Raw genomic sequence first — 26,733 nt, forward strand, 5'->3', positions numbered from 1 at the left:
TAATTATTTTTTATGACCTCGCAGAGATGTATAATTTGCAGGTCATTGATTTTCAATCTGCTAAAAAATATTTCATTTGATATGCTTTGATTGAGTATTACTCACTCTTGAAGCAGAAGCGTGTCAGTCAACGAGGATTACTAATTCTTTTGATGCGATTACAAAGACTATGATAATAATTTATGAACATAAAATTGCTTTGAATGAACGATGAAACTCAAATAATGAGACAATTGGATTAACATTCTATAATAGATACATATGAATAATAGATACAAGGACATATATGGCCTCATAGAGCTCTTAAAGAACAAGAGAATTTAATTGATAAAACAAAACCACTTCCGCAGTTCGGAGTATTAAGAAGGTCCTGAATAATTTTAGTCGTGTCGCGATGCGTCGCCACAGTAAGTTCGACGGATCATATTTGCTGTACGCATTCCTTGTTTTTCTCAGCATAAAATATCAGCTTGAAGGCTGTAAATTCTGCCCCCTTCTTTGTGTGATCGAAGTTCGTCATAGATTAAATGAAACAGATCATTGAGGTGGGTTTTTCTAATAATCCATTATCAATTTGAGTGGGGGCAATGACGTCATGTACTTCTTCCGCCCACACTTTATAGAGATGTACATGGAAATGGGGGAGGCGCGAAAAGGGCATCGGTTTTTACCGAAGTGACAATTTAGGTTCTAAATGTTGTGAATTTGATTTCGTTATCCGCTTTGAGGCAAATACATGTAGCTTTGTTTGTATCATACATGCATGATGCATGAAGACGTACATAATGACAGATGGGATAAAGGATCCCTTACAATTTACAAATGAACAAAGTCAAGCAAACGAAATATATGTATACTAAAATCGTAGAAAGAAAAAATGAACACCACATGAATTATCATGATAGTTATTCCATTTAGATAGGCCATATGGACAGTTATTTATACGAAAGTCTATACTAATCATCTTCGAAATCACTATATATTGTTTCATTCATGTATATTTTCTTGTCATATTGTTTAATCTGAACTATTTATAACATTAGTCCTGTATTTGCCCTAAAATGGCAAGTAATCTTGACCTATTTTATTGTACTTCCATTGTTTTCTATTCGAATAAAGTGACATACAAGCAAGAAGAATAAGGTCGTGAAGATCTAACCCTGCATTACTCATGGTGCATATTAATTAGCTTATAAATCTTAATACATTAACTTTCCATTGTATCAACCTGTAATTTTTTCAAAAATGTAAAGCACTCTTTCACATAATAATTTTGAGAAAATCCTTAGGCCAGTTTCGTTTGCACGCCAATGTAACATACTTCAGAATTCCTAGCGGGAAATTTTAATTTATTCATCATTTCCTTTCTTTCCTTCGCAGTATCCTGTCAATTGGGACAGCTTTATTAACCAGAACATCATTCTTCATGACACAGTCATAATGGTGAAACCTGCCCCAGCCCGACCAAATCTATCACGTTATTTCCAATGATATACTATCGATCTATTTGGAGTCGGTTTCACTGGTGTGACGGAGCATTATTAATAATTATAATATTCCGCATTTATATAGCGCTGAACACATCGGAACGACGTCTCTAAGCGCTTTACAGATATATTATTACCCCGGTCATCGGATCCTTGCATGCCCGCATACAATGTATGCACCTTCTCCACTCCCTCGGGAGCATTCCAACAAGAGTTCCAAGACTCGATTGCCAGGCATACTACATATAGGCTTTCACATCCTACCGGGTACCCATTTAACACCTGGGTGGAGAGTGGCAAATTGTGGATTGACGCCTTGCCAAAGGACGCTAGGCCATGGTGGGATTCGAACACACGACCCTCTGATTACAATGCGAGAGTCATAACCGCTACACCACGGTGCTTATTCTGGTTCCACCTTCAAGCGAAGACATTGTTCATATTATCAGGACTCGGGTCTCACAAGTTTTGAAGATCTACACGATAGCTCCTAGATGATAATCTTATTATCGGAAGTTAAATGGCAGGATGTCGTCTGCGCCGAAATTGTTGACGAACACAGATCCAAATATCTGCTTGTATCTGTCAAAGACGGTTAGGCTGTCATATGGTTAACCTCATTTTAATGAAAGCGTCAAGATCGGCGATGCCCGTTATGTTATGTGTCATATCAATACTGTTGGTACTTATAAACAAGGCAAGAACGATAATTAGTCCAAGTGTTTATTAGATCATGTTAGGCAATGTTTATTTCTGATTCACCTAAACAAACTTGAACACCACTAACGCATCAAACAACCGCGCTAGTCTGGGAGACAACATGTCAGCAAAGTTAAAGGATGTCGTCTGTCCCGAAACCTGTAAAGAGCAACTTCATATTAATGTTTTTCTGTTGAAGACAAGAAGGCTGTCGGATTAATTAACATTATTAATGACGCTGGAAGAACACCGATGCCCGTTACAAGTTGAGTCACTGAGTAGTATCAAACACCTTGATCATAGAAAAACAATTGCGATGATAAAGTACTGCGCCAATTTTTATAAAGACTTATCATAATTTCGTAGTCATTTTATTAAATTTTCATTTAGGACTATTTCATTTTTAATATGATCTTTTTGCCACTATGGTAACTAAACATGGAAACAGGGCTAAGCGGGTAATCAAACATTGGTGATCTCCATATGCAGTTTTTTTTTTTTTTGGGGGGGGGGGAACGCCCCACCACCCCCACCCCCTTCTCCTCCACGGCTCCTAGTTTGTTTCTTTCAAGTATAAAGCTTCACATAAATCCATGTTCGTTTGATTCAATTTACTTTGAATGTCTTTGGTACAATTATATTGTAAACATAGATGTCTGTTCTTATATATTACACGTGGGATCATGGGTCGATTTCAGTGGGTTGGGGATGAGCAAATAAGCTAATTCATTGATATGACCTGATGACCACAACTACGTCACATCTTACGTCATTGTCGTGTTTGCTTTGTCTATAGAGAGCATTTTGTGTCATCTTGGGACCTCTTGGTAATTATTATACTGCATATAGGTGACCGTCGACGAGACACTGGTTTGATATGACAGTTAGGAGTCTTGTCAGTATACAGTTAATTTCCTTGTGAATTAGTTTACATTCTTGTCATCGACGACATCATTCGTCTAGTAGAAGATTACGAATTGGCGCCAGGAACAGTCTTTTAATACCAACGGACACATAATTCTCACTTTCTTCTTTTCGGTGAAGGTATAAATGAAATGATAGAGTCACATCGACGAAACCAACTTCAAACCGATCGATAGTGTGTCATTGGTAATAACGTAATAGCTTTGATCTGTCTGGAGACGGTTTCGTTGGTGCGACTGTAACCGAAACTGACTCCAAACCGATCGATGGTCTGTCATTGGTAAAAACGTAATAGCTTCGATCGGTCTGGAATCGATTTCGTAGCTGTGACTGCGCCATTTGGGAGTTTCGCACCACGACGCAGAACACTTTCAAAGACATAGAAAATGTATTGTCAAGTTCCCATCAAGACAATGACCTCTCAAGAAGTCTTTTTCCAAAATATTGGTGAAAATCAAAACAGCAGCTTCGTCCTGGACTCTGGACAAAAGACATATATGCAATATTTTTCGTTAGCTCCGAAATTAAGAATGATCTGCTGTTCAACGGTTTACCAGTTTTCGACAAAGACCTCCCAGCAGTTCATTGTCATTTGACGAGTATTTTCCACATATTTACTGTGTTCTTGAGTTCGTTTTGCGTCGTGGCGCAAAAACCCGGTAGCATGGTTCAGTATAACCGACTCTAAACCGACCGATGGTAAATATATGTCTTTGGTATTACGGTCTGGATTCGGATACATTGGTGTGTCAGTGACAGGAGGCATTCCTAAAATCCCGCAATGGTGAAGTATTCTTATTCCTCCTCCTCCTCCTCTTCTTCTCCTTCTTCTTCTTTTCCTTCGTCTCCTCTTCACCTCCTCCTCCGTCTTCCTTTTTTCTTCTTCTCCTTCTCCGTCTTCTTGTTCTTGTTGTTCTTGTTTTTGTTCTTGTTCTTCTTGTTCTTGTTCTTCCTTTCTTTTTCTTCTTCTTCTACTTCTTCTTCTTTTGGTTTGGTTACAAGAAATGATGAATCATGAAAGACTGAAGTCATTGACTCATTCTTGTTCATGTTGTCATTTTATAAAATCCACGGCTAAATACAAAGTCTACATTTGAGAGTAATTACATTTTCACCTAACCGTCTTTCAATAAGGGTGTTAAATGATCTTGGCTTTGGAAGGTAATTAGCGTGACATGGGTCATATGATGTAAAGGTTATAAGGCCTCACGTCGCTTTACCTTTTACTGTTCTGTTATTGTTGATTTAGATCGCAATCTATTTGCATAACAGCTAATCCATGATAAACCCATTCAATTTCCTACAATAATTTGTATCTTTTCCAATCTAAAAACGATGTTTTGCTACTGAAGCATTTTTTAAGAGGGGAAGGACACTCAAGGTCCATGGCCCTGGGAACGATTTTTACACACTCTTAAAATAGTTGGGCAAAAATGGCCAACTTTTAACCAACCCTGGGCAACATACTGTCCACACAGCTCTTTGTTAAAATCTGCCCAAATTGGGTAATAAAAACTATTAATTGGGTATAAAATTTGCTCAATTTGATAATAATTTCCCAGAATACATATATTTTTTACCAGCATACATTACCCAACACAGTGGACAGTATGTTGCCCAACATTTTAAGTGTGCGGGGGTGCTGATGTAAATTTGACAAGCAAAAATAAAAAGCGTTTTACTATAAACTGTAGGTCATTTTGGTCCCGAGAAATTTGACCACAAAATGTAGGTCATTTTTATTACATTTCTCCATTTTGCCACATCTACCAGCGTTCCAGGGGGTGCTGCATATCGAGAAGAGAATAACACACGCAGCACCCCCAGGAAAATCTTGGCAAACCCACAGCATCCCCGCTTCCCTGGGCCACGTCAAGATCATTTAAAAGACCACTACTTCTGAAATGCGTTTTGCGATCACAATCTGTATGTCTTGATAAAACAAAATATTACTCTTGAAAATTATTTTGATCTTAAATAACTTAACTTAGTACCCGATAATAATATGATCCACTTTCCTTTTGAATACGTATCATTTTTAGATCATGGAAGATATTTTTGATGAGCTACTTAATTTTTCTCCATAGGATACGGCTACTTAACAACGACTTATACTTCCAGTCAGGTGGTTGCCAAAGGCACTATCTGTTCCCTTCGACACGCCCCTTAGGGATTTACCTTAATCCCCACAAGGCGGATTTAAGACACGTAGGATCTAGAAGAATATAAGACTTCTTTTTATTCCTTATTTTTTGCTGAAAACAGGTGTAAATTATTAGCATCTTTATCATCATTAAAGTGTTTTTATATAGAACTTTTTGATTTTCAGGTAAAATATTAATTTATACTTGGGAAGAAAGAAAGATATTATTTTAAATCGATGTCCTATTTAGGGGAGAAAAGATCGCAAAATCAATGGGAATCGTAGATCACATTTTAGCAGGTGGACAGCTTAACTGATAATGATATTATCAACATGATTGATTTTCACAATGATTTACTTTTTAAATCGTGTTTTATTGCATAAAACAAGGGTCCACCCTATTACTCACATTGTCTCTCTTTCAGTCTTATGGTTACCAACTTGCCATCACTTTTATTTGTACTTTAGATTCTCCTCACACCTATTTCCCCTTCTACCCTTATCATTTTGTTATATCAATCACCCATCTTTTATTCCTCCTGCACCGCTCAGTCGTTTTTCATTACACTCTCATTACCGAGGCGCTGCTCGTCCGCTTCGCAGCAGCCAGGCAAAACCAAGTGTCAGAATGTGATCATTAGGACATGGAAGAGGGTTTATAAATAAAGCCGTGACAGCTTTCGGTAATAATATTAATATCCGCTAACTCTTAGCTCTCTTTCTCTCCTTCGTTTTGCGATTTTCCCCAGGCGCGCGACTGCTGCCACTGCGATATGCCTTCATTGCAATACAACGGGAGCGCGCGGCACGGCAGTCAACAAAAGCGTAGACCCTTGACAGCTTACCCTTTTAACTTTCCACCAATCTGCTCACAGACACACACACTGGTAAAAGCGAGATATCGTCTGCCCCGGTCTGCACACTTTTGCACCTGAAAGCGTAACCCAACACGCATGCGCGAACTTGTCTGTGTGTTTGCTCCGTTCATTACTCGGGTTTGTTATATGAGTTCATCCATCGGGCGAGTGCTCAAGAGTGAATGGGGGAGAAAGGACGCAGTCGTGTTTCGAAGCTTGCATGGAGCAGTCGTTGCGTGTGCGACTGTAGTTATCTGTGATTTTTTTTAAAGGAAAATAGCAAATCCAGGATTGTGGAAATAATGATTGCAGCCTTCCGCTTGGAACTTATTTCTTGGAGCTAATACATTACCCTTATCCTTTGAAACAAATTAGATTACACTGTCATGTAAGTATTATAATTTATTTTATAATCTTTGTCTTTATTGCTCGTATAAAAGCTGTTACCGAACAGTTTACTCCTTGTAATTTTATTTTCAAAGTGTTTTTAGTAATTTAGTGAAAGTATAAATGGAAGCACTTGTGCCTCTTTTTAAAAGCACTCTTATAACAATAGATAAAGGATACAAAAGTAGGTATATATTTTTTATCAAACTTTTATTTTGGAGATCTATAGTGTTACACTGCAAAAACTCTGGTGTTGATTTAACACCAGCCCGGAATCTATATATGTCCACACCAGAGAAGCGTTAAACAACACCAGTTTCGTTTTGGTCTAACACCAGATATGTGTTTGTACAACACCAATTAGTGTTAAAACAGCATCGGTTTGATTCCAAACTGGTGTTGTTTCAATACTTCTCTGGTGTGGACAAAATTGAATTGAATTGAATTGAATAATATAGATTCTGGGCTGGTGTTAAATCGACACCGGAGTTTTTGCAGTGTACAATTAATATTTGTATGTATATTTTTACAGGAGATGATGAAAAAAACTGCTTTGCTGATTCGAGTGCTTCTTTTTTTATCCTGTATAAATATATTGAATAAATAAATGAATGAAATATGTATTGATTAAAGTGACCGTGTAGCCAAAAAAAAAAAAAAATTGCTTTATTTTGTCCTTTTGCCAACGAGACTATTTTTATTCATCCACTATACTCCTAATATGCAAATTTATTTTGTCAATTCACACGACAAATCTTCTTAAACCCAACCTATATCGATGAAGCACCTGTCCGGCATTATAATCGACATTGAATATCAGGGATGATTGTGGGGGAGACTAAGGAGCAGAAATAGACCTTCAATTTTAATGATAAATATAGGAGATAACTCTCCCTTCTACTCTCAAATGAAATCAGCTGATGTGTTTTCACCTTTGCTTTGGATGAGTTTTATTTTAGAAGTGCTGTGCTATTTTGCGATATAACCTTCAATTGCCAAAACAGTTACAGCTAATGTTTGCGAACTGTATTTCGTTCATGTTTTTTTTTTATTACAAAGGCTTATTGTCATGGTTGTCTATTTGCATTTGCCAGTCAAAATGTGTCTTTGTCTCAAATCTTTTGAACTATTTTTATATTAAAGATTGGATAAAAAAAATCCTTGAAATCAATCAACCAATATTTAAATAAATAAATGAGAGCAATCTAGACATTCTTAAAACGCAGACTTTATTTTACTATGTATATGCCGTATAGAAGATAATTCTACCATAGTAGCTCCATGATTCTACCAAGGAATCTCATAAAGAATTCCCAACAAAAGACGTTCTTTCCAGGTTGCCCAATCGGTGTCACAGCATTTGCTCCGGGAGTTAGAGTAGGATTCTAATAGATTTTCTGGTTTAGAATAATGTAATGATTTTATTTTATATTTCTAGGCTAGACTTTATATTTGGCTTTACGTGTAGTAATTGTTGCCGGAGCAACTGTCATTGAACCGCGCAATCGGTATAATTTGTGTAGATGTCACACCAACATCCCGCACCGATCGATACTGCATATAAACGAAAATATCGCAATCGTTTCTATCGGTTTGGAAGTAGTTTCTCTGACGTGAATGCGGTATTCCATTTGAAAGCAAGTGATCAACCGTCTACACTAAAAAAAATGTGGTGTTAAAACCGACACCGTGACCAGATGGTGTCCCTAGAAGAACACGCTCTAAGGTGTTTAATACGCCGTGGTGTTACAATTACATCCTCTACATTAAATATAACACCAAACACTATTAAAGTAACAACGAAAGGTGTTACAATAATAACACTCATGGTACTGAACTAACACTGGGAATTTTACACCGAAGTAAAATGACTGATGACACCAGTTAGCACCGAAGTTTTTTCTGTGTCTTGTCCATGAGGCTATGGACCTATACATCAATTGCAGCGAAAGTGAACAAGTTCACCAAGCGTTATCAAAACCACATTTTGTTTTCATGGGGGAAACCCCGAAAATTAATGTGTAGCATCTCAGATATCAGGCAAAGCTTTTCATTGATGTGAGATGATATGGATCTTTCTTTATTATCACAAGTAAAATCTTACACGACCCCAAAACTTGTTCCCTCTCAACTCCGGTTTGAGAGGCAAATGACTCAACATCTTGGAACAAATCAGTATTATTGGTTTGGATTGGATTACTAAATATTCGTTTTCTAAAGAGGTGCGCATTTTTGTTCAGGTGGCATGAGGGGGGGGGGGGGGCTTCAGAGATCTACGTCAATTGTTTCGCCTTGTCTGGTAGATAAAATCTGCAATTTACGAGCCAAGTGATGTCATATATATTATGTTGACGTTTGATAGGGGCAATGCGATTTCCAATTGTTAATGTAGCAGCAGACATTCTCACAATGGATGAAAGTTTGTATCTTGTTAAAAAGTGTTAATGACATAGAATTGAGTCCAACCCACATATTATTTTGTATTTAAAATGTAGGTAATGATATGAGCGCATTACAAGAACAAATTATGGCCAGGCATAGTGGCTCAGTGGTAGAGCTTTCGCCTCATGAATGGAGATCTTGGGATCGATCCTTTTTGGAGTTGATTTAAACAAAATGGTATCTTCTGCCTCCTTGTTAGGCGCTCGATATACAGGTAACATGGGTAATGGAATGGATAATGAGACAATATCACTATCATAATGTGCGGGACCCAGTGGTCACTCATCTGACTATTTGACTCATGTGCAACGAACGACCGGGAGACGTGTATTTCATTAGTATTCGAATATAGTCCTCTTGAATAGAAATATGATCCAGATTGTATGTATACACTCTAAACAAATATTGGGTAAAAGTGCTCCATGAGGGTATGTGTCCGACCAACATTGGGCATTTCATCTGGGCATTTTTATTTATCCATTGTGATGAAAAGTTTGGCGATTCTGAAGTAATTGCTGCTTATTTTTTAATCCTACCGGACAATATGCTTCCCGCATTGGGTAAAATACTGCACGAAATTGGTTGACCCAATATTTTTTACAGTGTAGGAAGTTACAGCGAATGAAAAGCACCGTCATGCGTTTCTTAACTTGAAGGACCTGGATTCGTATCGCGGTCAAATAAGAACAAATAGATTTGATTTTCTTTTGCTGAATTAATGAGTGATCCTGGTCAGCCAGTTTCTCACACTCTGAATGCGTTCCCCTAATTATACTCCATTATAGAAAGATAAAAAGTGACAGAGAAGGGCAGAAAAGTTTAATGTGGTTTCTAAAACTAACCGAGTTCGCAATGCCTGAATGCTGAGTAGATAAGCCATTAATCTGTTCGAGAGAGGGCATCTTGGAATGTTTTCAGCTCTGTTTGCCTTCCCTATAAGGAAGTCACATCAATCTAAAGGATTGTAATTCATTATCATTATAACATTCATTTGAAAACGAAAGGTGCAACATTCACTCCCTCGTCATTTGTAAGGCAAAATGAATACCTCTCGTTTTAGCCCCCGCACTTTTCCTGCTTTTTTTAGCCCTACGAATAAAACGCATTAAAATGTTATTTATATTTTTGATATTCGTACATTTCCTGTCTTCATGGTCTTGAAGTGGGTGAAACCTTATTACTTGCCCATAAAGTATGTTTGATAGGGCAAGACCTCGTGCCATTAACCCTCGTGTCGATTTATCGAAATTAATGATTCGGTTTATAAATAATTATTATTAATGGAAACTTCTCACTTTCATTAATTACGCAGTGATAGCGCTAGTACATGTATCATGTGTTGCTTAATTCAATATAAAACATGTCGTCATATAAATAAGGGTTCAGTAAATACACATCTTATCCTGTTTTTGTGTGCTGTGCTCTTAATTGTAACAGTCGTTTCAAATTGTCTTATCTTTTTTGGAAAATCACGCAGGTATATACTAACTGTAAAATGCGATTTATCAAAATCTATAGAAATGCTTTATTTTACGATTAAATACCCATGCAGTCAAAATCCCTCTCCGTTGCATTGGTAATTTCGATTCTTGTAATAGGTTTACACATCGAATTATTTCGTTGTATATAACTATTTATTAAAATTGGTACATATTGGCCAGAATATCACAATTATGATTAGAAAACATTTTAAAAACATCTAAAACTTTCATTTATTCAAGATTACCTTGAATAATACATGCGAATATTTAATTTGGCACAGTACTTTGACTCTTGATCATTTTTCAATTTCCCTTTATAGATGAACACGATACTCGATTCCCTTTTTTCTTTGTTTTACTACTTTCTTCCTTTCTTTTTAATTTGTGATGTAACTGTTTTTATCTTGACCTGTTTGTTTTCTTCTCTTTTTGTCAAAAACCCATAATGCTCTTCGTTATATGTCAACCTATTTTCCCTACTCTACTGTTAATTACCCAAGGTTAAAATCACAACTTATTTCCAGAGGGTTTACCAATACACGCTTTGCTTTTTAATAAGTCCTTCATTTTCATTTTCATACTTTAACTATGACCTGTAATTCTCAATTATTTAATTTTCGAAATGTGTTTTCAAAACTGCAACCGATCACTTTTGCATATTATTTCTAACTGAACTATCTATTATGACGTTTACTCTGCTTTGTATATTATGTATCTATATGTTTGTTGTTACGTTTATTATTTGAAATGAAAATAAAATAAACTGAATTGAAATTGAACTGAAATTGAAAAAAAAGTGTACGACCCAGATATGCATGGTGGCAGTGGCGTAACTACGGGGGGCATGGGGGGTCCCCCCCCCCCCAATCGGCTGGCAAAAAAAAAAAAAAACGGGGAAAAGAGGGAGAAAGTGAGAGAAACGTAGTGGGAAGGAAGAAATTATTGTTAGTCATGTTATATTATATCATGATTATGTTATGTTATATTACATAAAAATAAAATATCATAACTTTATGAAACATAACTTGCTCAGGGCCTATGTCTCATTGTTCCTGATGCTCGCATTTTCTGTTTAATGAGATATATAATCCTGTTGTACTAAAACCTCCCGTTTTCAAGTCAATATACACCAAATATATTTCCTCGCACTTCGAATTATTATTGTTTTATGTAGTGACATATCATTTTAAGGTCTTAATATAAATCATATCGCGTTCGCATTAGTGGATTAGTGAGATATGTCTGCTCTTCATGAATTCCTAAAATCAGTCCTTAAAATGTCCTTTTTCTGATCTGAATATCAAAAATTTCAGCTTGCGCTCGCATCATTTGGTTAGTGAAATACGCATGGTCTACGTGAATTCCTACAAACAAGCCTTAGAATGCCCCTCTTCAGGTGTGAATTTCTTAATTTTCGGCTCGCGCTTCGCGCTCGCAATATTTGACTAGTGAGATGCGTATGATAATCATGACTACAATGACTACAAAAAGTATGTATTTAGGTGTAATTCTAACAAAATCAGCATGCGCTTGGCACTCGCATTAGATGACTATGGTGAGATATGTGTACTCTTAATGGATTCTTAAAAAAAATAGCCCTTAAAATATTCATGTTTGGGGTCAATTTATACAAAAATTTCAGCTCGCGCTTTGCGCTCGCTTCATTTGGTTAGTGAAATACGTATGGTCTTCGTGAATTCCTGCAAACAAGCCTTAAAATGTCCCTCTTCTGGTCTGAATTTCCTAAATTTCCAGCTCGCGCTTCGCGCTCGCAATATTTGATTAGTGAGATGCGCATGTTAATCATGATTACAATGACTACAAGTGCTTTATGTGTTTGGATGCATATAATTCTAACAAAATCAGCAAGCGCTTGACACTCGCATTAGATCACTATGGTGAGATATGTATACTCTTAATAGATTCCTAAAATATAGTCCTTAAAATGTCCGTTTGGGGTCAATATATACAAAAATTTCAGCTCGCGCTTCACGCTCGCATTGTTTGTTTAGCGAGACAGGAATCATGATTACAAAAATTTGCTTATAATGTCCCTTTTTAGGTCTGAATGTCAAAAACTTTCAGCTCGCGCTTCGCGCTCGCATTATGTGATCAGTGACATACATATCCGTTTAATGACACTGTCCTTAAATGTCTCTATTAGGTCAGCATACCTAGCAACTGAGCGCGCTTCGCGCGCTCACCAGGTGACTCAAAATTTTTGCTGGTGCCCCCCCCCCAATGCCGTGACCCACGGTACGCCACTGCATGGTGGTATTATTTATTGATTTAAACATGTCTCTTTTTAATTGTAGGTTTATGTTTATATGATTTCGAGCACTTTTCTTATTTGCTATATACATAAGTTGTATAACACAAAATCTGCAACTAATATAATTAAACAGAATGAAATTGAATATCAATACGAAAAATCCTTGGTCAACTTGTAACTCATGACCATAGCCTTCATCTTCACCATTGTCACCACCGTTCTTATTATCTCCATCTTCATCATTAGAATTATGAAAAAATATTACAATTCTGCTTTATAAATGTATTAATAAATTTAATGACTTTTTAATCCAGGGTTGTCATTTTTTTTCAAGCAATCTGCTTATAACGACAATCCTTTTCCTGCGAATTGTAAATGTTAAAGTTAGTTGGTATGAGATAATATTTGTTAAGAATTACATTTTATTTAAATATTTTTTTGTCTTTATGATTCATGCAAAAAAAAAACAATAACCAATACATTATGTTTGTTATGTAATAATAAGCGTATTATATACAAATGTTATGGGGGCAGAAGAAAACAATTAATCAAATCATATCAAATCAAATAATTCAATCTATATACCCTAATTCTGTTTGAATAAGGATTGAAAAATAAAAATGATGGATGTAAAAACTGAAATAGGTAAGCCAAGTAGCTAGGTAAAACATAGCCTCTCGTTGAACCTGCCTAACATGTAACTATATCCCGAAACATGATGCATATGATAAAGTGTTCGCATTGCTTGTCGAGTGCTGGGGCGGTTTCGCTCATTTGAAAATACAACCCAAGTCTACGTAAATATTTGCTATCATTGTACAATAATACACCAATAATGAATTTAAAACGATGATTTATGTCGGTCAGTGGTCTGTCTTGTTAACAATAAGTATATAACACAACAATTCCCTTATTTGATAGCCCCCCTTGTTTTTACTATGGAGTACAAGCGTTGTAGATAGTATCAAACAAGCCCGGATCAAACCCGTTTTCTAAGTTTGTTTTCTCAAGTTTATTTCCCTTTCGTAATGTCTTTGTCAGAACATGCAAGTAGATATTTATTCCGGTTTATCATCTATTATGTATTTTTATCATTAATGGAAACTTGAATCTGTAATAATCGTTCTCTCTCATCCATGTGCATGAATGTTTGTTGAACGCGAGGGTTGATTATGTCCTATTCCGCCAACCAAAGGTGCCGAATGTTCAAACACTTGATGAATGAATTACCACTCTTCTAAAGAATGGGCTTTACAGGGGGGAGTGTCATTATGATATAATTCTATTTATTTATATTTGTAAAGACACCAGCCGTCTTGTGAGATCACTCTTGGATTGCCTGTCCTAGCATCGCCCACAAAAGACCCGAGTAGACTCTGGCTAATAGCAAGCAATGTGAACGCGTTCCTAATCGCTATTCAATATGGCGATAATGAGGGTGACGTTACCGCTTGACTTTTCATAATTTCCGACAAACATGAACATTTTTGCCTCGGGCATTTCTAAAGTCAAATCTCACCCTTTTTTCATGTTCTCTTGCTACGTGATATAATGTGTGCCAGGCCAATGCAACGATACATTCTATACACAAGTTGGCAACTAAAAAAAGATTGAGTAAAAGTTTACCCAATATTGGGTAAGAAGGGAACGTGCGCATATATTCTGTCCCATATGAGGCCAAGTGTATGTTTGATATGTAAACCTGAACATTGGGTAACATTTACACAATACGTGGTATCATTTACTCAACAAACATGCATGTTCCCTTTTACCAAATATTGGTTAAGCTTTTTTTAGAGGATATCGAAAATGATCGTTGGAGTCAAAATATTGCTAATTTCAATGGTATAACGAAAAACAAATCGAAGCATTAATACGTCTATACCTGTGAAAATTCGACATTCTAAATGATTTTATTGAGGATAAATTACTTCTACTCTATTGTTTTATTTAAGATTAATGCATTTTCCTGACTATTACAAAGTAAGTTTTTCAGCTGCTTTGGTTATTCCGAGCAGAATTAATGCAGTTGAAGTAATTGTGTAAATATAAGGGTGATTCATATACTTCAGCAAATCTCTTTCCACAACTATTCTGTCGGCATTCTTAATTATACTTCGTAATTTCAAACCCATATCTGTGGCAAAATCGATACAGAACATTGCACGGAACATTTTGTATGGTGCAGTTTGCACGGTAGGCTAATCCATGAAGAGTGCGTAGTTGCTGGTAGCGACTCTTTTGAAAGGAATTCCCTGAGGAAAATGTGTCGAAAGACTGAGGAAAATGTCAAGGAAAGATATCCGACATACGAGAACCATTTCCACCGGTTTTTATCCCTAAGGTTTCCTCAACTATCAGGGGGAATGGCCATACGTCGACATCTAACCATTCTGAAAAAGGAGACTCATATGATATACTCCTGTTTATGTTATTTGGAGTAAAACATGCGCCTCGGCGTTTGACGTAATTTATTCATTTCTACGATGTATATTTTACTGGTGTGTTTGTTTTGATGAATGTATTGATGGCCTCTTTGATCCCGAAAAATAGTTTACAATATCTTCCAGTAGCATGGATAGGCCTAAACATTGCAAAGTCGAAATGTGTTGGATTGAAACTCACAAGCTACATCATAGTGAATGTTTTTATTTTGTAAATACTTTATCACATTTTGTTAATGGAATATATTATATAAAAAAATCATCCCTTGAAACATTTCAAAAAATGTCTTCACAACCATTCCTAGTTGTTAAATATTGCTATGCATTTGTTGTTTTATTTCTATCAATTTTCAGTCAACCCTCTTTATTCTTGAACTTTCATTCAACAAAAACACGTAAATCAAACCATTGTAACCAAGTCATCACCGCGTTTTATAATCCCTTCTATGTCCTGGGAGGGTTTCACCAGGCATTTTGCCAGTGATCTCCACCGACAAAATGCTCCTAGCCAGTTAGATGCAAAGCTTTCTATACCTTTGGTCCGTTTCATAAAACTTGTTCTGAAAACAATTGTACAATAACAGTTAAAAGCTACTGAAATCCTTCAATCTGATTGGCTGATAGTAAAGCTGTTATAGACGATCACTTCATGAAACTCTTTCCAGACTGTCGAACTTGAATGTTCGTCGAGACACAGGACGTCGAACCCAATACTCGAGCCACAGTCGCAGTGGCTAAACCGATTCAAGACCCACCAAATGTATCACGTTATTTCCTATGAGACACCTCCGATCGGTTAGGAATCGGTTTCGTCGGTGTGACTGCAGCAACAAAGTCATCCAATCAATCACTAAATGAACAAATGGAACATTATCCCTTCCCAAAATTTCCAACCCCCTTTCTTCGAAAGTCATTAATTTCTGTCTATTTTGCCAGTCATTGCTCTTAGATCTGATTACCAGTGATATCAGAAAGAGGAATTATCGTCTCTAAGCAGTATGTTCGAATGTCAGGTTGAAAAAACCACTATATCATGGTTGTGTTCGGAAGTGGCGTAGTCTCCCGTGTCTCTGCTTAAGAACGGTGCTTGCCTTTGGAAGGTCCGATTAACGGATGACTCAAAATACATTCACATAGAAAGGGGGATACTGGATGCGAATCTCAAGAAGTCATACTGCACACTGTACAATGAAATTTATCAGGGGTGTGAGTGGTCACAAATAAAAAGATCTAAAAAAAGCTGATACTTGTAGAAAAAGTCTGAAATAGAAACAGCTCCCATACTTTTTGTACAGAGGAAAGCCCAAAATAAGCTGAAATTAAGCTGAAAATCAAAACGAAAAAAACTCAGAAATCAGATAAAAATCTGAACTCTCACATCCCTGAATTTATTTAATGTTTTCTTATGAAAACATATAACCATGATAACAGTGTATAAGGAATTGCAATGTCTTTTGAGATATTTTCTGTTTTATGTCATCGGTTTTTATAATTTTGAAATGAATTAGTGTGATCACTCTTGTTCTTTATTTCTATCAAATGTATATATATATTAAGAATATTATTCATTTTTTTGTGAATTTATTTCATTGCAGATCCTCTATCACCATGCAGTACATGACGTCATCAATGAGCCCTGTGCTCCTGAGTGTCTTTCTTATCCTATGCCAAGTACTTGATCCCACCGCTGCCATCGGTTGTATCCGACCACCGTCCTGTGATACAGATGAGGAAGCAGGCTTTGCCAGTATGCTCTGCGGTCAAAGACGTCTGAACTGCATTCCTCAGGAACAGCACCACGCGCGCTTCCTGGACATGCATGGCAACAGGTTAACCAACCTGCTCCAAGATGCCTTCCGACAGTTCTACAACCTTGAGAGACTCGACCTGAGCTCCAACGAGATTGCCTCCATCACTCCTGGGGCATTCTCCGGACTGCACAACCTCACTAGCTTGATCCTGAAAGGGAACAGGATCCAGAGCCTCAGCGCCAGTACTTTCTCGGGTGCAACCAAGTTGGAGACCCTTGATCTGTCCAGGAATAACATATCCACGATCACTGTTGGAGCTTTTAACGGCCTGAGCCAACTCAGGACGCTCTATTTGAACGAGAACCAGTTAGATTGGCTAAGACCTGGTATGCTTCAAGGTCTACCTAGGCTCGCCCTTCTATCTTTCCACAGCAATGGTATGCGTACCATTGATGCAGCTGCCTTCCGAGGACTTACGCACCTTCGTGCTCTTCAACTAAACAACAATAACATCGCCACAATGGACAATGTCTTCAACTCCTTGCCATCACTGTCAACGCTGTGGATTGGTGAAAACCCATGGGAGTGTGACTGTCGAATGGAGTTCCTCAGGAGGCTGTTGGTGCCCAGGCACACCGGTGCTGCGGGTGTCCTGGATGTACGACACCCTGTGATCTGCACAGGTCCAAGTCTCATGAGGGGACTTGATATGAGATACGTCAACGATCCTCTTCAATGTACCAGACCAATTTTCAAAAGGGTAAGTCTAGTATACAATATTCTGAGGAGCTGTGTCATTTTCACTTCGTTATTCATTGTGCGTTGGGGAAATTTAATACAACTCATTTCTAATTCATCCAATATGAGATGATATAAATTAAAATGATATGCCTTTATATCTTCTGAACACAAAAGTTCTTGATGATTACTCTGGTTTGATGTAGCGACGACTAAATCCTCACACCCATGAGTCAACTTTATAACGCTGAGTGTAGCTACTTGCCGTCCGGGGTCAAACGTCGATTACCAAAGGCAGTTAGCCAAATTTTCAAGATTAAAAAGAGCTTTAGATTTGCGACGCAGCTTTTGTGACAAGGTTATATTCGGTAAAGAATATAGTTTTTGCTTGCGACGATCGAGAAGCTACTTCCTGTCTTGCGCATATGCACAACTGTGTTTTGGTCAGACAAACGTGGAGGGGAAATTAAATGACAAGTCCATCCCAACAAAAAATTGATTTGAATAAAAAGGAAAAAATCCAACTAGCATAACACTGAAAATTTCATCAAAATCGGATGTAAATAAGAAAGTTCTGACATTTTAAAGTTTCGCATAATTTCACAAAACGGTCATAAATTATGCACATCCTGGTCGGTATGCAAATGGGGAGTTTGATGACGTCATTCACTTACTATTTCTTTTGTATTTTATTATATGAAATATTCAAATTTTCTCATTGTCAAGTGAAACAACAATCATCCCTGAACATGTAGAATTAGCATTGTTTAACACCATGTGGTTTAGTCAAGTTAGTCCTTATTGTCAAATCTGTGTAAAAAATGAAATATTGTATAATTCAAACAATAAAAACAAAAGAAATAGTGAATGATGGACATCATCGACTTACTCATTTGCATGTCACTGAGTTGTGCATATCACTGTTTTGTGAAAAATAAGCAAAATTTTGAAATGCCTTAACTTTCTTATTTTACATCCAACGAAGTTTGATTTATCTCTATTTACTTAAATCAACATTTTTCTGGGGTGGACTTGACCTTTAAGTAAAAAGAGAATTAAAAGAAATAATAAGGGGGGCGGTGACGACGCGTCGCGACGGTAGACATGTAGGCGGTTACAAAATTACGTCATGATATATTAATCCACACTGCACGCTCTTTTGCTACTACATGACTTTAGAGATTCTTATACATGTCTTATAAACCTTAGGCAACGAAATAGCTTGGAAATGGAATCCATGTTTCTTGGAATTTCTCAAAAGAACTTGAACAAATTAAACAAGTAAAGATATTCACTTTACGGTTTATTTGTGGGATGTTTCATTCTTATTTTGATTATTCCGCATTGTGGCCTCCTTTTCGGGGGAAAGTTTATGATCTAATTAATCCTTGATGAATTGACAGATGTGTCTCCTTAAAATCATTGGAAGGCAAGAGCAAAATTTAAATCAGACATCATCACCAATTAACCACAACGCCTCAGCCAATTACCAACTTCTCTCACAATTAACACCTATACTGCTAGCTGTTGCCTAACGGCTATAGCACGGTGGCAGTGATCTTGTAGGGAAAACCAAAATTCAAGTTGATGAATTCAAAATTGAGTTATCAATCTTCCCTCTCCGCGAGCCGAGATCGTATGCGCGGGAGATTTGTAAAAAGACATGGCCGCCGAACGGGGTTATCAGTACTTCCGGGGTCGGGTACTGTTTCCGGTAAGAGCCTGGGGATTGCCCAATTCATTCATCAAGACGGGATAACAATCTTCTCAAATATTTTGACGAATGAATGAATGAAATGGATTCCTACCTGACCAAAGTATTCCCGAACAAATTTCTAAGAACTATTGCCCCACATCTTGGGATCTGTAAGATATGACCTAAATTTGCGCACCTGAACTTGCAGGATATTGAAACACAGGATGTTTATTTTGTTCGTTTGACTTGAGCACCGCTGCGTGGTCAATTTCACAGTTAATTGCCCCTTTCCGAAACAAATTTCTCTCTTTTTTATTTTGGTAATCACAATATTTTCTTACTCGATTTTTAAGACGCTCTTATTGATACACGTATATCCGAATATCGAGACTTTTTCATTAAACTGAATCTATTAAATTAAATCTGAATGTATAAATTTAAAGTTTAGTAATTTGATATTTGAATATCTCTTCATCTAACCTTTATATCACACCAGGAACCGGAAGACTAATATCGTAGCCAAATTCGATAAGGATTTGAATAATTATAATCTAATTCATGCCAAAGTGATATAGCAAATGATAAAATACCAAACCAACTATACTTAATTACTTGAATTAATGTTCTCATGGAATCAAATAGGTCCATGATGCAATCAAGAATACAATGAGATCCTTGCAGATGATCATGCATGGATGTTTAAATGTTCCAGCTGTAGCGTAAGGGTGTAAAACAGTAATGTCAATTACTGACGGGGTTACCGCGTTACCGCGGCTGAAATAAAACTAAATAAATAAATAAACTACATAAAATGAAAACTTGAAATTCGAAAATCCAATACAATGTTCATTTTCATGATTGTAGCCTTTTGTAGGCCCTTCGTCAAACCTTATTTAACTTTATAATAGGGATGCCGCCCCCTCCCCCTCCCCACCCGATTTCCGAGCGGGTTCAATCCAAAAATTAAGATGCCATATTCCACCCTTCAAATGCAATGCTGGAAGCACCCTTTTGGTTTCAGCTATGCACCCTATAAAGAGGTTTTTGCACCTTTTAGGGTGCAATAATTAGCTGCATATTGCACCCATTTGGGGGAATGTACCTTTTAAGGATGGTAGAAATGTCAGTACCTTTTGAACGCAAGAATCGATTAACCCTAAAATGTGCAAAGTTGAATCTTTTAAGGTTGGAAAACGGGCATTTCAGTGGACAAAATGGAACAAAGGTATTTTACACCTTATTCATTTAAGGTGCAAGATGACACCTTGAGTATTCCCGCCACTGTTGCGTTACGGGGTGCACTTGAACGTTTTTTTTTCTTCATAATAACAATAAGCATGATAAGGTATATGATATCAAATATTCATGCAACAATATTAAGTTCAATAGTGAAAGCCAATTTCGGCTCATCCGACAAGTTGGATCTGAAAGTTTGTAAACAGACATGCGATAAGTCCCTCAGATTTGGGCGGGAAAATTCCTGTGGACGGTATATCCTCCTCTTTTTTATCGCGCTTAAAGAATGATTTCCATCCCAGCTTTTCGTTGATCTTCTTTGAGCACGCGACCTGACAGGCTTCAGCTCGAATTTCCAGAGAGGGGCGCGATTAAAATACAGGGCTTCTTGGGCTACACCCCTCTAACCTGCTAATCACGACAGAACAGCTAGCAGTTATCCCCATTAAAGGGGTAGATCGGGGTGAATTTAATACCCGATAATCAGTATAATATTGATATAGTCCATGTGTAAGTAAAGCAGATGAAATATAGGCCTTCCTTGGGCTGACAATGGATACAAAATAACGAAGTGATAATGAAAAAATGCTTGTTTATATATAAACAATATATAATATGATATGTTACCGAACTGACATGCGTTAAACTTGATTGATTATATCCCAAGATATCTCATTGATTTTAATAAAGTAAGAAAATATATGTGTTTCGTTGCAGGAAATTAATAAAAGTATTATAGTTATGAGTATATTGGGATGATGAGTTAATAAATGTTATCTCATCTGGTACAACGTAAGTACACCATTATTGTCTCAGTGTACTTTTATAGGTGCAACTTTGCACAGTGCGTTAACTTGGCACCACTTTCGTCCTAATGAACCCTTAATACATACGTGTAACTTTGCACCTTTCACACTAGGAGGAGACAAAACTGTTCCTACACAGTGTGGAATTGCTACAGGTGCTAATTTGGTGATTTTTTTTATTAGTGTGTGTTTTGTAAATATCGTGAAAACCGATTGTTTCCATAAGTATGAACTATGAAACATTCTGTAACAGACGTTGCCGATACGAATCCATTTTACGTATAATATACATATACAGTAATCCGTATTCCAATGTCTAACATTATCCAGAGTATTAGACTAAGAATCAACACACGTGTCTTTCACATATCTCCAGTAATTAATAACAAATCTGACACGTATTGCCTTGGAAAACCTTAAACAGTCTATTTCCATGGCAACCAATAAAATGGGGGCAGGACGCCAGATTTATTATTAACATTCTCACGGTGAGGACGAGCTAAATAAAGCGCGCTAATGAAAAGAAAGTTGGTACGTGATCGACATAAGATGAGCAACTGGGACGTTAAGAGGAAGTCATGCTGTTCGTTTGCCTATCTTTGATAAATTTACCTCTACTCGTATTTTGGTGAAGGTTTATTTTCACTGAATTCGTCTGCTTTATCCATGTTTATTTTTACTGATCATGTTTACAAATGAAAGGTTTTTTTCGAAGAGCAGAGCATTAAGTGAATTTCATCATGTTCATACAGATACGTGTCCAAAAATGTTTCACTAAACATCAACTGTAAAATAGTATGTACGATCATGGACCTACTAGTAGTAGGTCCATGGTACAATGCATACCAATCTTGTTTGTGCGATCCGATCACAAAGTAGCTTTAACTTGATATTAAGAAATATATTATTCGGGTAAATACTAAAGCGTGATAGTATTGATAATTCCTACCTTATATCTTGGTTGAGGAGTAATTAAAATTTTGTATTCTAGATTGACGATACAGGGAGTTTTTTGTGGTTTCTTTGACTCATACACCTTTTTTCTCTTCTATCTCTTTCTCTCCAGGAAAAGTTCGAGTATCTTATTGCGAGAGGACAGGATGTCTCGATGACATGCGACGCCTCGGGCATCCCTTCCCCAGCCTTGTCGTGGGTAAGCCCTAGGGGTGAACCCATCCCCTCGATCACAGTGGGTACAGCCAACATGAACTACGCCCACGCACCCCGCATCAGTGTCCGCAGCGACGGATCCCTCAACATCCGACACGCCCAACCCAATGACGCTGGAAACTACACCTGCTTGGCGCAGAACCCTGGCGGTCAAGCCATGGCCGAGATCCGGGTGACCGTCGTCAATGAAATCCCGAAGCCAACTGTTCATGCGCCAGGGAAAACAACCCCTGATATGTGGCCGAGGAAACCGACTGGTGGCAATGAACCGGAAGGAGGTTGGCCAAACCAGGAGCGTCCACCTATCGCGTGTATACCTGAAAGATCCCGCGCGTGCGATTCTGCAACAGGTGTTGTCGTAACGGCCATCGTGACATTTCTCACTACCCTGATCACGTGCGTGGTTGTCTTTTACCTCTGGTATCGAAAGCAAACAGCCAAGATCCACTTTGCCTCGGCGCCACTCCCGAACACGCTGAAAACTCCGAAGAATCAGTCATCGATGAAACCGACACTTCAACGTTTTATCAACGCCATCTCCAACCCCGCGCACCTGTACGCCAAGCCCAAGCCAACGAAAAACCAGCGCCAGGGCGGATTCAGCTTTCACAAAGCCAGCAACAAAGTGGACGACGCGAGCAGACACATTATAGCCCCGCTGACAGAAAAGCCATCCATTCTCAGTCAAGGCATGCCCGAAATGGATGCGCCCACGCCACCGCCCATGACCGGAATGAACCGGTCACACCCGAAGCAAACCGATCAGAAGAGGTTAAGTGTCCCGAGAGAACTGCTCCGAAACAGCGCCACGATATCTCGTTCTTCACACCTATATGAGAACGCAACAGCTTTAAATGACGATCCTAATTACACAGCACTTGATCCCATGACAAGATGTATAGTCAACGACACCTATGTGTCCTAGATAAGTCAAAACAAGAAGTATGAAGAACTTTTATTTATGAAGAACACTGTAACTGATTATTAAAATCGTGAAAGGACATGTCTTAAACTGTCACGATTGAAAGGAAATAGAACAAAACTAAGTTATTTTGACAACAGTGACAAAAAACGACATGTGCCCAGTTCAAATATATATTTTGAGGTCTAAAAACTAGTTTTTGAGCAAGAGACGTTGTGACAACTGCGACACGCTTTGAAATGTTCATCGCGAGAAATTAACGAATATGACTCGGAGAGCCAGTAAGTGATTTGTAATTTGAATGTCAGAAAGCTACTCTGTGACAGTGAAAGAGAGAGACATGGTTTTCCTACAAATTAATTGATTACCACAATACAGAATACAAGCAAGTGTATACAAAAGCATATAATACAAATGCCTAAATAAAATGAGCTCCTTGCGTAAAAACAAACAAAGAGATAAGAGGTTTGGAAACCTGGTCTTCTGAGGGTTCGTTGGATCATGGACCTGTAGGTCCATGGTTGGATCAACTAATCATGCTAATGACTCTTTTAACAGCATGGATGACATGGATGGTGCGTGATATATAAAACAAGCTTGTATTTGCACGGGATGTTAATGGCTTTAAGAACTCGATGTTAAGGGAAGGGCCCCTTCATGAAGAGGTTGTCACGTTCACCTGGGCGTCTTCGGAAGCGAATGCCGACATAGTGAGGCTATGGCAAGTCTTCTTTTTTTTCTTAACCCCATTTCTTAATATAAACTATTGCCTTATGTTAACAATACAAATGATTCTCCTTGAAATTATGTGTTGTTTGCAAAATGAACTTAAAAAATGGAATGCTTGATGATTATGAAATGAAATTAAAGGGGAAAAGGTTTGCCATAGTGAGGCAACATACGCTATTTAAAACCAGGTACCTCACACTTCGATCCCTGCTAAAACGTACAGGGCCCATAACAAGGGATAGCGATTGATCGTATGCTTGATTTTCATGATTGATTGTACATTGTGGTCAATGCAATCATATCATAAAGATATTCTTCTACAATGATTGCTAAACTTCGTGTTACGGGCCTCAGGGAGGATATCATCTTTTCCTATGAACCCAATCACGACAGGTGTAAAACTTTCATTATCACCCTCATTTCTCTAATGAGTTCCAGCATGAACCACCTGGACCTGTAACCTAAAGCTTAGGGATTGACCATGGGGTTAACTTCTAAGATTGATTGCATTGGTTATCGTGTATGATCGATCGTAAAACTCAGCCCAACGATCAATCACTTAGCTTTTTGTTAAAGGTTCCCGGTCACTCTGTGCAAAATATCGCATGGTAAATGTCCTCACCCCCTTCTCTCCTTCTTCATTTCTTCATCCTCTTCCTCTTCTTTTTTTAATCACAAGATTTTTATTTTAGGGTTAACAACCCCTCTATGGCTTCAGACCATGCTTTTAGAATCATGAGCCTCATGCAAAGCTGGCAAATGAATGAATTCCGGTCCTCTATATCCGCTCTTGGGTTGGTTCTCATCCAGCCGTAACCAAACATGCCTGGATGAATAGAGGGAGTAGCATGCTCTCTTGGTAGGGACGTAATACTTCGGTTAAAAGCATCCGGACCCTCTATTTATGTCCATGCTTGAGAGCGGTTTAATGTACACCAGCAAAGACAGTAGATGAGTTAGTCTTGATAGGTCCGAGAATGAATATCACATACGAATGTAGAACAATCCCGACCACTTTATCTTGATTGAAATAATTTATGTTCTCAAATGCTCTTGGTATAAACTGGTCAAGACATTCTGTTGGGTCTTGATCAAGATATCCCGTTAGATCTGATGATATGAGCTGTTTAAGATATCTGTCAGGTCATAGTTCAAAGTATTCTTTTCCAGACAAATCATCGTCAAAACACTTTGTTGTGGTATAGCTTGATTATGTCTCGAAAAACTCTCGATCAATCGAAACGAAAGGTGAAGAGTGGGTAGGAACGTTTGAAATATTATCAAAGATTTTGGGGAACTGCAAGTTCACTAAGTGGCAGTGATGAGTTTCAGTTGCAATTCATGGTTATGACTATAGTTTGTAATCAGTAGTTACCAAAATGTGCATTTCTTCTCACAAATTTGAAAAAGAACCAACTACTAATTTTCTATTATAAAATGAATTTGACAAATCAATGCAAGCCCTTAAACAGTTAATTTATTTTTTTTTGTCATTTGCCGAGTCGCAAGTCGGTTGGTTATACAAGGTTTATGTCAACCATTGGTATATAACTAAAACTTGTACAGAAATTGTGTGTGTGAGATATATCTTAATTATATCATCGTCCTTCAAAATGTCACATTGAATGGTGTAATATTCGTGCTAGATAATATCACGATTCAGCGGGGTAAATGGTGTTACTTAAAGTTGAAATTGGGTATCAACATTCATTTCATCTGTGATATTTTTTTTTTCATTTGACATTCGCGCATTTAAAAGGTTTTGTTAAAGAATTCTTTACTGATATTTATGATGTGTAAAAAAGATTATTGGTATATTTAGCAGAAGAATAATATAATGATTCAGCTATATATTCGATTCTTCATTAATATTGAGGATAGCAATTACTCATGCTTTTTAATCAATCGATGTGTGTATTTTCATTAAATACTATTGGCGACCAATTTGGGATGGAATGTTGCGGATGATAAGTGTTTGTTTGTGAATTGTTTTCATTGGTGAAATGTGCATATATAATGTATTATAAATTGTTGACTATGTAAATACTATTTTTACGTCATGATAATATGTAAAATAAAACTCTATGAGCAATAAACGAGAATGATTTTTATTACGAAATTGCTGTCTGGATTTTTTTAATTAAATGTGGTCACAGAGCATTTTCGGAAGAGAGAAATTGAGAGGAGAAGAGGTAGGGAGGAAGGGAGAGGAAAAGAGAGAGGGGATGGAGGGAGAGAGACAGCGGAAGGGAGAGAGGAGGGTGAGATTAAGAGAAGGACAGAGGGGGAGGGGAGAGAGAGAGGGAGGAGCAAACGTTAGAGAGAGGGAGAGAAAAAAAATATCGAGAGATTGAGAAAGAACAGAGGATGAGACCGAGGGGGAAGTGGATGGAGAGCGAAATGGCCTACACGTAAATTTATATGAACAATCTACGTTTATCAGGGGCGGCGCCAACGAAAGAGCGGGTGTGGGGAGTGTGGCATGCAGTGCGACCGTTCCCTATGATTAATTTTTGTCCAAGTTTTTATATTAAGAATACAATTCTTGT

At 37.6% G+C, this 26,733-nt stretch overlaps 1 protein-coding gene across 1 annotated transcript; it reads left to right on the plus strand.

Moving 5' to 3' along the window:
- The first annotated feature begins 6,104 nt into the window (after positions 1-6,104).
- Positions 6,105-26,303, plus strand: LOC129276411 (leucine-rich repeat and immunoglobulin-like domain-containing nogo receptor-interacting protein 1). The gene is made up of 3 exons (XM_054912786.2): positions 6,105-6,498; positions 16,732-17,647; positions 22,430-26,303. The coding sequence occupies exons 2-3, from the start codon at positions 16,745-16,747 to the stop codon at positions 23,456-23,458; spliced, it is 1,932 nt and encodes a 643-aa protein (XP_054768761.2). The 5' UTR covers positions 6,105-6,498; positions 16,732-16,744; the 3' UTR covers positions 23,459-26,303.
- The last annotated feature ends 430 nt before the right edge of the window (positions 26,304-26,733 follow it).

The sequence above is a fragment of the Lytechinus pictus genome, chromosome 14 (assembly GCF_037042905.1).
Source record: "Lytechinus pictus isolate F3 Inbred chromosome 14, Lp3.0, whole genome shotgun sequence".
In the NCBI taxonomy this organism is placed as follows: Eukaryota; Metazoa; Echinodermata; class Echinoidea; order Temnopleuroida; family Toxopneustidae; genus Lytechinus; species Lytechinus pictus.